Source organism: Mirounga leonina, unplaced genomic scaffold (genome assembly GCF_011800145.1).
Source record: "Mirounga leonina isolate KUSES-001 unplaced genomic scaffold, KU_Mleo_1.0 Mir_201, whole genome shotgun sequence".
Lineage (NCBI taxonomy): Eukaryota > Metazoa > Chordata > Mammalia > Carnivora > Phocidae > Mirounga > Mirounga leonina.
The window spans coordinates 26,679,298-26,691,846 of NW_023270504.1; the positions used below are offsets into that span (position 1 = coordinate 26,679,298).

Consider the following 12,549-nt stretch of genomic DNA (forward strand, 5'->3'; position numbering starts at 1 on the left):
TGCATGGCCTAAGGAAAACCATCTTAACCTCTCTGAATGGGGATAATCACGGCTGCACTTGCTACATAGATTTTGAGGAGAATTAAATGAGTTTGTATAAAGCAGTTAAATGAGTTTGTATAAAGCAGTTAAAATTGTACCTGTCACTTAATAAATACTCAGTCAATGTTGGTCATCATTATCATCATCACTTTCATCTCAAGTGTCTATTGGAGATGTCTCTCATTTTGCTGTTTCCCGAGTTCCCCAAATTCCTTAACAACTGAACTCATCACCTTCCCCCCAAATCTCCTGAGGTTACCTCCCTATTTCTACAAATGGTAACCACTCTTCTCCTACCTACCCAACCACCAAAACTCAGGTCCCCTTTGACTCTGTTTCCCTACCTCCATTCAATTGCCTATGTGTGGAGTATGCCTCTTCTGGATAGAATTCATCCTTTTCTTTTCATTCCACTCCCATCCAATTCCCTATTGACTCTTATCTGGACTTTTGATTCACCAAAGACTTATTGAGAATCTTCTCTGGCTGGTTGCTAAGGAGAGTGCCAGACAAGACAGGCTGATCCTATCCAACAATTTACCACATCAATGTTAAAAGTCCTTAGCCAGGCAGCCCTACACCTTCCTACCTGTGTGACTTTGGCCAAGGGATTTCTCTTCTTGGTCTTAGATTTGCCAAGTACCTCGCAGGGTTTCAGTGATAACTAAGTGGATTAATACATATAAAGTGCTAAGGACAGAGCCTGGCACACAATAAAATTTGGCTATCAATTCTGTTTTCTCTGTTTCCTCTTCTGGGGGAGGGGTAGGGAGAACTGAGGAAGGGGATTAAGAAAAGTGAGAAACTTTTTAAATTGTTATGATAAGAAATTGGAGTAAGACCTGATTTCTGAAACACAGAAGCACCGTGGGACCAGAGAGGGTCAGCTGAGGCAAGTGACAATGAATTTGTAGTGGTTCAGTTATGAGAATTTTTTCAGCAGTACCAAGCACTTGAGTGAAGGCACAGAGAAGGTGATCAACTGATTTCACACAGTGTGGGGAGGTTCTTAGGTGGGTGCAACAGAACAAGTGTGCAATGGAGTTGTAGATATTGCAAAGAGCAGAGTTGGAGAAATAGTACTGTTATAGAGAAAAGTTCGATGGATGTATTGTAGTCATGAGGTTTCAATCAGGAATGGACAGCATGAGTTTGTCATTTCTAAGGTGAACAATTCTGGGAGGTGACAAAGTCCAGAATACACCATAGAAATGTGAGGTGGGATGTAGGTAAAGAGCTTCACAGATGGAAAGGACAAGGTATTAAATGATGACACTGCATCACCCAGGGGGATAACAGGATTGGGGGCAGAGACAAAAACTAAACCAGGAGCTATTACAAAGTCTGTAAGGAGTGAGAAAACTCGTCAGAGAGGTCAGCCAGAGAAATGTTAGCAGAGGAAAGAGGGCAGCCAGGTTTTCATAATGAGGTAAAGGGCTACTGTGACAGACTTCTGACTCTCCTCCATTAGACCAAACCTAGATCAGATTAATATTTCCCAAGCCCAAAATGGATTATGACACTCCTCAGCACTAAACCCCAAAATGATAATCGAGGCATTCCACCATAAGGACCCACTTAGTTCCTACTAATTCTCCCTAAACTCTCTAAATTCCAACCAGACTGATAGGATCACCTTCTAGCCCATCTAGTACTTTCCTACAAGTTAGAAGAAAATCTGTGGATAATTACAGTCCAGGGGCACCTGCTTGATGAGGGGACCGTCCTATTGTGTGAATTTCCTCTAAGTAGGTGCAGCTCCATGCCACAGCACATGGCTTGGTGAGCAGAACATGGACTGAATTTCAGCTAAATATACAGCCCCTAAAAAGGAAACAGGAAAGTCTCTTCAACTTAGAGGAGGACATGTTTAGAAGGTGGCATTAAACTGGCCCAAAGGGAAGGAGAAACAACCAGGGAAGAGCTTAAAAGCAAAGACAGGATGGTCAAAGCAAACTCGGTAAGAAAAATAAATGGTTGGTCTTTTATAAAAGGCTCATGTGAGTACCAAGCATATTTGCTCCAGTGGAAAATAAAAATGAGAGCAGAATTTTTACAGTTTTCCAAATTGAATAGTATTTTTTATTCAAACTCTTCTATACTAAGTATGTGAGGGTCATAGGGTGGTCTTGGGATCTCTGTGCCTTTGAATTCCCCTACACTCCTCTTGGGGAATATCTGATTTTTCTCTTTCATTGATGCTGTCAATGGGAAATTGTTTGGACCTAGACACTCTAGAATTAATTTGAGGATGTAAGTGCAGAGTCCATCAGGATGAATACAGTGTCACTAGACTGTCCCCATGACTATACTGAAACTTTCCAGAACCCAAGGGGGGCACACCCAATGTTGTCTTTGTGGTGGGACAAAGTATCCTTAGGGAGGTTCCATCAAATTAGTTTAGGGTCATCAACCCCTCCCACAATTATCATCACATGTTTGCTTTTGTTCTTGATAGTTTACATAATTTGTGTAGACATCCTTATTGACTTATGACTTTTGTCAATCTTTTTGAAGGCAATGAGCAACCAGGATGATTGGTAATTGAACAGGCTTTTGATTTCAGGAAGCCCTTTAGGAAAGAAGAGCATTTGTGATCTGGAAACAGAGTCCAGAAGACATTCTGAAATTCATCTCAGGTGGTAGGGAGTCCCCGACACCATATCATTTTAGAGTGAATAAAGGGGGAAGCACTGAGAATAACAAGAAAAGGAGGAACTGGTCATTGCAAAGAAAGCAGGGGAAGTACACCCAATGGTTCTGGGTGGCTCTCAAGGCATACTTTGTCCCAGCTGAAGGAAAGAGTAGTCAGGCTTGAGGCAGAAGTCCTACTATTTTAAGGCCAGAGGAGCCTGAGCCAATAGGATGAACCCTGGGATTGGGTGAGAGAGTCCTGGTGTGGTCTGGGTGCTCTGCCCCAGAGTGACGGTGACTGGTTAGGTACACAGGCATCCTCTGGTGAAGCTGTACTAAGCACATTTGCATAGTTAATGTTAATCCACTGGGGTGTGCTCAAAGCCAGGGCTTCTGGATCTTACAATCTTCTCTGTTTCATCTACTTTCTTGCCTTGTACCCCTCTTCCCTTCATCCTTGTCTGCCTGTCTTTGTTTTCTCCTTTCCACAGTCATTCATTTATTCATTGATTAATAATTTCTACATGCCAGGTACAGGGAATAAAGTGGTAAGACACTCTATAAAATACTCACTAAGCAAGCCCCTATGAAATTTGCCCTCCAGAAACTTGTACCACAATAAAATATGATGCATCTTATGAAGGAGGATGTAGACGGTGCTATGGTGCTTTTTCTTTCTCCCCTCATCTTGTTTTCCCTTTTTCCTCCAGTCTCCATTTAAACTCTTCCTTTTGTTTCTCCTGTCTGTCCTTCTCTCTATCCCTTGGCCTCACCCTGAACCCTGACAATGCTCAGTTCTCATTATAGAAGGGATTTTCCCCATCTCCAGCCCCCATGTGCACACACTCTCATGTCTGTGCAGTCACTTCCCTGCTCACACATTCAACACTTCCCTTCAGGGGCACAAGCATTAGATCCCTCTCACTTGGGAGCAGAGGAAACATAGCTGTGCCCCTCACTGGAGTCAGATCCTGAGACACATAAAATTCAGAGGGATTAGAGTTTCACGGTGAGCCAGAATCAAAAATAAACCCCAGAAAAGAAATTTTTAAAACCCCAGAATTCATGTGAAGAAGTTAAAATTTGGGAAATCTTGAGGGCATCTTGCTAAGTTGAATAAGTCAGACAGAAAAAGACAACTACTGTATGATATCATTTATATGTGGAATTTAAAAAAAAGAATGGGGTGGGCAATGAGCTCATAGATAAGAGAACAGATTGGTAGTTGCGAGAGGCAGGGCATGGGGGAGGTGGGTGAAATGGGTAAAGGGCGTCAAAAGGTACAAACTTCCAGTTATAAAATAAATAAGTTATGGGATATAATGTACAGCATGGTGTCTATAGTTAATCCTGTATTTGCATATAAAATTGTTAAATATGGGATGATGCATGTTAACTAGACTTATTATGGTGATCATTTCACAATATATACAAATATTGAAACATTATGCTGTATACCTGAAACTAACATAATGTTAGGTGTCGGTTATACCTCAACTTAAAAAGAGAGAGATTAAAATGTGATACACATCAGTCTACAGAACATTTTCTGCATATATTTCACAACTGTATGAGATCCAGCAGGTAACCTCTCATCTCCATTTATAGATCCAGAGTCTATGGCTGAGAGAGATAAGCACTTGTTGATCATGGCCATGTCAGGGTTCAATCTTGGGTCCTCTAACAAGTCCCCATTAATTCCTTTTTTTTTAAAGATTTTATTTATTTATTTGAGAGAGAGAGAACACATGAGAGGGGATAGGGTCAGAGGACGAAGCAGGGAGCCCGATGCGGGACTCGATCCAGGGACTCCAGGATCATGACCTGAGCCGAAGGCAGTCGCTTAACCAACTGAGCCACCCAGGCGCCCCAGTCCCCATTAATTCCTGATGGGAACTCACAGCAACCTGGAAGGGAGGCCTTTGCCCCAGAGTTTGTCACCTCTGTTTAACAGCTCCTGCCCTCTCAGGGGTTTTTATACTGAGCCTCAATCTCCCTGCCTACATGCATGTACCTGTGATCATGTATGTGTGCAAGTGTACCCACACACCACTCACATAGACATATCCTGCTCCACTCCCCTCAACTGCTTGCTCTGATTCCCACTAATTCTCACTTACCTCCCATTTGGAGGGATAGAATTCAATATCAGATGCTTAATTGAGCAACTGAGAAAAAGAATGTGATCTCTCATTCATTATTTCTTCCATGCCCCTTTTTTCTAAGTGTCCCTAAACACACACACACACACACACACACACACCATCCCTCCAAGTTGATATTATAAACTTACTCAGATGCCACAAATCCACCTCCACATGAGAGAGTCTCTTTATCACTGTCTTGTTCCTTTCAGACGAAGGCAAATGAAGCTGCTTTTGGAGATTTCCCCAAACCAACTTTTCTAATGTCCTCCTGGTATAAAATACCAGGAGGACATCGGTGGCAATAACCAGAGCCAGCCCAATGCAGAGGATTTTGAGGACATTTCTCCTGGACATCATACCCTGCCTCTGAAACTGTCACCTCCTGCGGGCCTGAATGTGTCACTGCCCAGGTAAGCTAAAGATCACAATCAGCTGAGCTTTGTCTCTGCCGGCTGCTGCCTGCTAAGCCTGATATTCTTCAACTGGAAAAGCTGTCACAAGCTGCCTGGCTTCTCCCTGAGCTGTGTCACATATGTGGAGTGTGCCAGGGAAGCCACCCAATGACTGGTAGGGTACCTGGACACACCTTGCACTATCTTAGAAGTCAGGTTAATGCTTGCCCCTGGAGCTACTTCAGGCTGTGATGGGGGAGGCTTTTCTCTCTCTGTTTTGTTTCATTTTATTTTATTTTTTAATGCTCCCTCTCTCTGGTACAATTGCTCTCTGAAAGGGCATGTGAAGTATATGAGATAAATAATTTGAAAAAAGAATCCACAAAATGGGAAGCTTCCATATTATATGATTTTGAGAACAAGAATCACATCTCAGATGTCCTTTTATCTAACTCTACGGAGTCTTGAACATATTAGATGTGCAGCAAATGCTAGTTCAACAAACTTGAGGAAAGACTGTCCTGCTGAATCTACCTAGAAACAGGTGGATGAGCTGGAAGCAGCCCCTGAGGGTGAGCCCCAGGGGATGGTCATGCTTCACTGGTCCCATCCTCTTTTGTCATCTACACAGTTCCAAACAACATAGTTCTACTCTGCCCCAACTTCCAGTAACTCTTCCGCTTCCATACCTCACATTCACTATATGTTTGGACAAATCACCTAATCATCATCATTGTTAAATACTTCAAATTGTTTTCCAGAGCCAAAAATTCAAAGTTGTTATTCTGGTGTTGGGTCCCTCAATAATCATATCTCCCACTCATCCCAGTCCCTTGAACGCTTTATTAGGTTCCCAAACATGGTATATGCAGACAAGAGCTGAAGTAGACATGTGGATTAAAGTAAAGAAATGCGGATCTTGGAAAATCAGGTAAGATGAAAAAGAACAAAATGAAAAGTAATCAGGTGGAGTTTTTTTGTTTGTTTTCATCATCTTTCCTATGCTCTCACCTGCAAACTGGAGTAAAAAATAAATTAAAAATGCATGATCATTTCTGTTTCTGGCATGAAATGGGGTAGATCCACTTATCTCTATTCCTCCCCACTAAGATCAGCTAAAAACTCTGGACATTATACATAAAACCTGCATAAGAAGACTGAAAGGTGGAGAAAAAGTGGGCAGACTGGCTGGAGATCTTGGGAGCTGAGGAATGACAGCAGTGAGTTCCCTGTGTTTTCTTCCTCCTAGTATAGCCTATCCTGGATGCTGGAGAAGTTGTTAAACTGTAAATGCCAGTAAGAAAAGACAATAAGGGGAAATCGGAGGGGGAGATGAACCATGAGAGACTATGGACTCTGAGAAACAAACTGAGGGTTCTAGAGGGGAGGGGGGTGAGGGGATGGGTTCGCCTGGTGATGGGTATTAAAGAGGACATGTACTGGGCGCCTGGGTGGTTCAGTTGGTTGAGCGACTGCCTTCAGCTCAGGTCATGATCCCAGGGTCCTGGGATCGAGTCCCGCATCGGGCTCCCTGCTCAGCGGGGAGCCTGCTTCTCCCTCTCCCACTCCCCCTGCTTGTGTTCCCTCTCTCGCTGTGTCTCTCTCTGTCAAATAAATAAATAAAATCTTTAAAAAAAAAAAAAAGAGGACATGTACTGAATGGAGCACTGGGTGTTAGACGCAAATAATGAATCATGGGACACTACATCAAAAACTAATGATATAATGTATGGTAATTAACATAACATAATAAAATAAAATAAAATAAAAAGTAAAAAAAAGAAATTACATTAAAAAAAGACAATAAAAGCCTCCAAGAATCTTGGACAATAAAAGCCTGCTCTCTCTAGCCAAAGGAACAAGAAAGGGACAGCCCAGTAAGAAAAAAATGTTTAGATAATAACTGACCTACCCCAGCCAACAGCCAGGACTGAAAAACCTGCTGTTTGCCATGGCCATCCCATTGACAAAGACCATGTGGGAAGCTTCGGTTTCCACTCCCCCTCCAAAATGGTTCAGAGAAAGCCGAGTAGGGAAGGCATAACTTTTATCCCTGTTCCCCCGTGATGCCAGTAAGGGAATAGTAACAAAATGGCTCTCTCTCACCCTAGTGGTATCAGCAGACGCCTAGTGGGCAACCTGAACTTTCTCCCTCAGCAGTATAATGAGGCACCCCTGCCCCACCAAGTTTTGATGGAGGCCAAGTAGTAAACCCAGACTTCTGTTCCCACGTGATGTAACAAGGTGGCATCTTCCTTTCCCCAGCAAGGCAGTGTCAGAAAACTTGCTAAAACAGAAGATTTAAATAAAATTGAGTCCAATAACATAATACCCCCAATGTCCAGGATGCATACAAGGATCACTTGTCATAGCAAATCTCAACTTGAATGGAAAAAGGCAATCAACAGACACCAACACCTATATGACACAGATGTTAGAATTGTCTGAAAAAAAAATTAAATCAGCCATCATAAAAATACTTCAGTGAGCAGTTATAAACATGCTTCAAACAAATGAAAAAAATAGTAAGTCTCAGCAAAGAAATAGCAGGTCTCAGGAAAGAAATAGGAGACATAGAGAAAAACCAAATGGAAATTTTAGAACTGAAAAATACAATAAATAAAAATTTTAAATCACAGGAAGATCCTTAACAGCACAATGAAGAAGATAGAGAAAAGAATCAGGAAACTTGATTAGAAGATAGAATAGAAATTACTCAATCTGAACAACAAAGTGAGAACAGACTTGAAAAATAATAACAGAGAGATGCCTGGGTGGCTTAGTCAGTTAAGTGTCTGCCTTCGGCTCAGGTCATGATCCAGGGTCCTGGGATGGAGCCCCACATGGGGCTCCTTGCTCAGCAGGGAGTCTGCTTCTCCCTCTGCCTGCCGCTCCCCCTGCTTGTGCTCTCTCTCCCTCTCTCTCTGACAAATAAATAAAATCTTTAAAATAATAACAATAATAATAACAGAGCCTCAAGAACTTGAGACTCCAACAAAATATCTAATATTTCATCTGTGTCCCAGAAGGAGAGGAGAGAATGTGAGGCTAAACAAGAATTCAAAGAAATAAGGGCTAAAAATTAACCAAAGTTGGCAAAAGACATAAATTTACAAACTTAAAAAGCTGGGTTAACTGTGAATAGGATAAATCAAAGAAATCTACACCAAGTCATATCATAATCAAACTTCTGAAAACTAAAAAAGAAAAGAAAGAAAGAAAAAATTCTTAAGAGCAGCAAAAGAGAAATGACAGCTCACCTGTAGGGAAAAAACAATGTAAATGACAGCAGATTTCCCATCAGAAATCACAAAAACCAAATGGAAGTGTCACATTTGTCAAGTGGGTAAAGAAAAGAATGGTCAATCCAGAATCCTTTATCCACAAAAATATTCCCCAAGAATGGCAGAGAAATCAATACATTCTCAGACAAAAAACAAAAAAGAAGAAAGAAAGAAAGAAAAAGAAAGAAAGAAAGAAAGAAAGAAAGAAAGAAAGAAAGAAAGAAAAAGAAAGAAAGGAAGGAAGGAAGGAAAGAAGGAAGGAAAGAAGGAAGAGAAAGAAAGAAAGAAGAAAGAAAGAGAAAGAAAGAAAGAAAGAAAGAAAGAAAGAAAGAAAGAAAGAAAGAGAAAGGAAGGAAGGAAGGAAGGAAGGAAGGAAGAAAGAAAGAAAGAAAGAAAGAAAGAAAGAAAGAAAGAAAGAAAGAAAGAAAGAAAGAAAGAAAGAAAGAAAGAAAGAGAAAAGAGAAAAAATTAAGAGAATCTTGGCTAGTAGATCTACTCCAAAAGAAAGCTTACAGGAAATTTTCAAAATGAAGAAATGATAAAAGAAAGAATCTTGGGGGTGCCTGAGTGGCTCAATTGGTTGAGCCTCAGATTCTTGGTTTCAGCTCAGGTCATGATCTCATGGGTCCTGAGATCGAGCCCCAAGTGGGGCTCCATGCTCAGCATGGAGTCTCCTTGAAGATTCTCTCCCTCTGCATCTCCCCCCTTGCATATGCATGTGCATATGCTCTCTCTAAAATAAATAAATAAATCTGGAAGGAAGGAAGGAAGGAAGGAAGGAAGGAAGGAAGGAAGGAAGGAAGGAAGGAAAGAAGGAATGTGGAAGAGGTACTTAGGACAATCATAAATTGAAGAGGGTAAAGAAACTTAAAATAAGGTAATATTTTTACAATTCATTTGAACTGGTAAAGTGATGATAGTAGTAGACTATGATAAGTTATGTAATGTGCAGTGGTGATGGACTAGTTCTAAAATATTTTGATTGTATGCTGGTTGCATGAATCTATACATCTGATCAAATGGCATAGAAGTACACACACAAATTATCAATGTCAAATGTCTGGTTTTGTTATTGCACTATAGTTATATGAAATACATCCATTGGGGGAATCTGGGTGAAGGGTACACAGGACTGTTCTGTACTATTTTTGCAAAATTTTGTTAGTCTATAGTTATTTCAAAATTAAAAGTTTTTTTTAAAGGTGTGATTCTTACTCTAAACAAACTTATTACTAAAGTACATCACTTTCTGAAATTACAAACCCTTTATTAAAAATATACAGAAGAAGAGTGGTTATCTCTTGGGGTGGCAGGGGCTAGAGCACTGAGGGATACAGGTTGGAAGGAGAATGACTTCGCTGGGTCAACTAGGCACATTTGAAAGGCCTCTGAAAGATCAGGTATGTCCAGTGAGAAAATGGAAATCTGGCTTTGAAGCTCTAGGAAGAGATCAGGGACAGAAATTTTGCTCAGAGGAAAAGAATAAAATTTTTCAAAGTAGAAGTGTATTGGAATTAAACATAAAGTGGAACATTCAAGTATGGACAATTTTATGTTCATATTATCTTAATACTATTAAGGAAAAACGGTGATTCAATCATTAATAATGTCTATCTTTTCTCTTCCTTAGCATAAAACCTCTAGCCAGACAATAAATATTTCATAATTGATTGATTTTGTTGATCATAATGCTGACATTTTAAGGGGAAGCTCCTCCATCTCTCATATTTCCTCACTAAAATTTCTGCTCATTCTATACTCATTTGGGGATATTGTATTCTCAAGAGATTAAACTGCACCCTTCCTTACAAATATCTACGTAATGTCAGAAGATTCATTCATTTGACAAAGACTAAGTTTGATAATAGTGGCTGAAAAAGCTTATCTGTAGATGTGAACATGCATGGGAGGACAAAAAGGAAATAAATATTTTGTAAGTATCTTCTATGGGCAGCCAGTGTTAGGCATTTTCATAGGTATCTTCATAACCACCTGTGATGCAGGGATTGTTACCCTATTTTATAGATAAGGAAACTAAGGATCAGAAGGGTAAGTAATTTTCACTCTGGATCAGGTTGTATTCTTTCCTTTTCAGTGTTTTAATCACACTTCTTTAAGCTACAGTTTTAAGGGTTAGTACAGTTGGCCTGCAAATAGTTTTCCTTTTGCATATATTTCCTTACTTCTTGGATTGGTTGCCTATATATTTATCATTGTACTAAAATCTATATATAACACAGAACAAGTATTCCAAAGCAATAGTTTTTCACTCCATCTGTTCAGCCAGGAGTGGGAATATGAATAGTATGATCCAAGAAGAAATAATAATGTAAGCAAGACTGCTGAGTAAAAAGAAAAACTTTCCTGCAAAACTAACTTTAAAGATAATCTTTCCTGTCAATAGTCAAGAGGCTTAGACAAATCTCCTCCACCATAGCAACAGAGGAAAAAGAATCATACTGAAGAATTAGCATCATAAAACCTAATTCATTTGATATAATTAAGAGTGTGAATTAGGAAGAGCCAATGGCATAGTCAATATAATTGATAAACATTTAACTTGAGAAGTGGCAGATTAACAGAACTCTTTGCATAATTCATCATCCCTAAGGACTTATAAAAGAACAGAATTGGCCCAAAGGGGGAAAATAGCCTCGAAAATAGACCAATATAGATAGCTGAACAAGGTAGCAAAAGAAGAGAAGAACTGGGACCACAACCAAAACATGTGGGTTTTTCTTTGTTTTTGTTTGTTTGTTTCCAACACCTGCTTGTGAGTTTTATCAGTGATCTAGCAAGGATGTCTTGGCTATTACCATCAGAACTAGAGTGGACACAATTTTTGTAAAGCCCATACTTGTCCATGTAATTCACTTTCATAAGCCTTTAAATTCAGTTCTTCAAATGTTAACTGATGGATAATGATTTGAAGTGCTACCTTACTTCCCAGCTGCCACCTGCCAGCCAACAGCTCAGTTTCTATGTCATTTAAGCATTCCAGTGACACTTTAAATACATTCAGTTACATTTAAATAATTCAAGCTGAAACTATCGGTTTGAAAGAAAATTGGAAGATGCACTTAGGAAAAGAGACTCTGGAATTGCAGGCAAGTGAAAGTGAGTTTGATAGGTTTGAGAGAAGGATATTTTCTACCTTACATTAAATTTGCCCTCCTGCCAAAAACAACTATAAAACTGAGCACAACATATGAAACACCTGTTTTTCAGGAAAGAGGCAGCAAAAGACTAATCCCAAAAGAGGAAGCATGAATTGAGCCCTCCATTTATCCCATCTTTTTACCTGGGAACAATTTCACAACCACTGGATGGTGAACTCCAAGCAGAGCATGATAGTCCCCTGAGCTGAGGAGTCAGAGAATAGAGTATAGGAGGTGTTAAAGCATCTGAAAATTTCAGTTCAGGGTACCAAAATTCAAGGAGCTACACAGAAAGCAGAAGCTTTCTGAGTATTACCTCTGGTTTTCAGACAAGGAATAGGCTGAATAGGTAAGAAAGAAACTCCACAGAATCTAGCCTATAGCAACAGGGCTGAAAGCATAACAGACGCTAGAGGCACAGTCTTTGGGGATGCAAGAGTTCTGGCTGACTCGGGATAGAGAGATATTACTGAACACCCTGGGTATTCTGCCAAACACAATGGTGCTTACAAGTAAGGACCATGCCCTAGAGTAAGGACCACTCTAAAACTGCTCTAATAAAGTTTAAAAACAAGTCTCAACAGTATCAAAATAAGTTGCCAGTATATTAATAGCCAAAACAAAATTCAACATTTTTTAAAGAAAGAAAATATAAACCAGATGTTTTACAAGGATTTATTCACAACTTCAAGGATACAATCACAAATTACTAGACATGAGAAGAAGTAGGAAAATGTAACTCATTAAAGAAGAAAAGTAGTCAACAGAAATTCACCAGATCACCCAGATGTGGTCATTAAAAAATAAAAGTCTTTAAAAAGGCTACTACTTAAAGTTTCAAGGATTTAAAGAAAAAGATGGACATAATGATTGGTGAGATGGAGAAATCTCA

At 39.8% G+C, this 12,549-nt stretch overlaps 1 protein-coding gene across 1 annotated transcript in view; it reads right to left on the reverse strand.

Moving 5' to 3' along the window:
* Nucleotides 1-6,339, reverse strand: part of GALNT8 (polypeptide N-acetylgalactosaminyltransferase 8) — a 46,128-nt gene extending 39,789 nt beyond the window's left edge. Inside the window, 1 exon segment of the mRNA XM_035028424.1 lies at nt 4,970-6,339. Coding sequence (XP_034884315.1) covers nt 4,970-5,180 — 211 coding nt within the window. The 5' untranslated portion in view covers nt 5,181-6,339.
* Nucleotides 6,340-12,549: the final 6,210 nt, after the last annotated feature.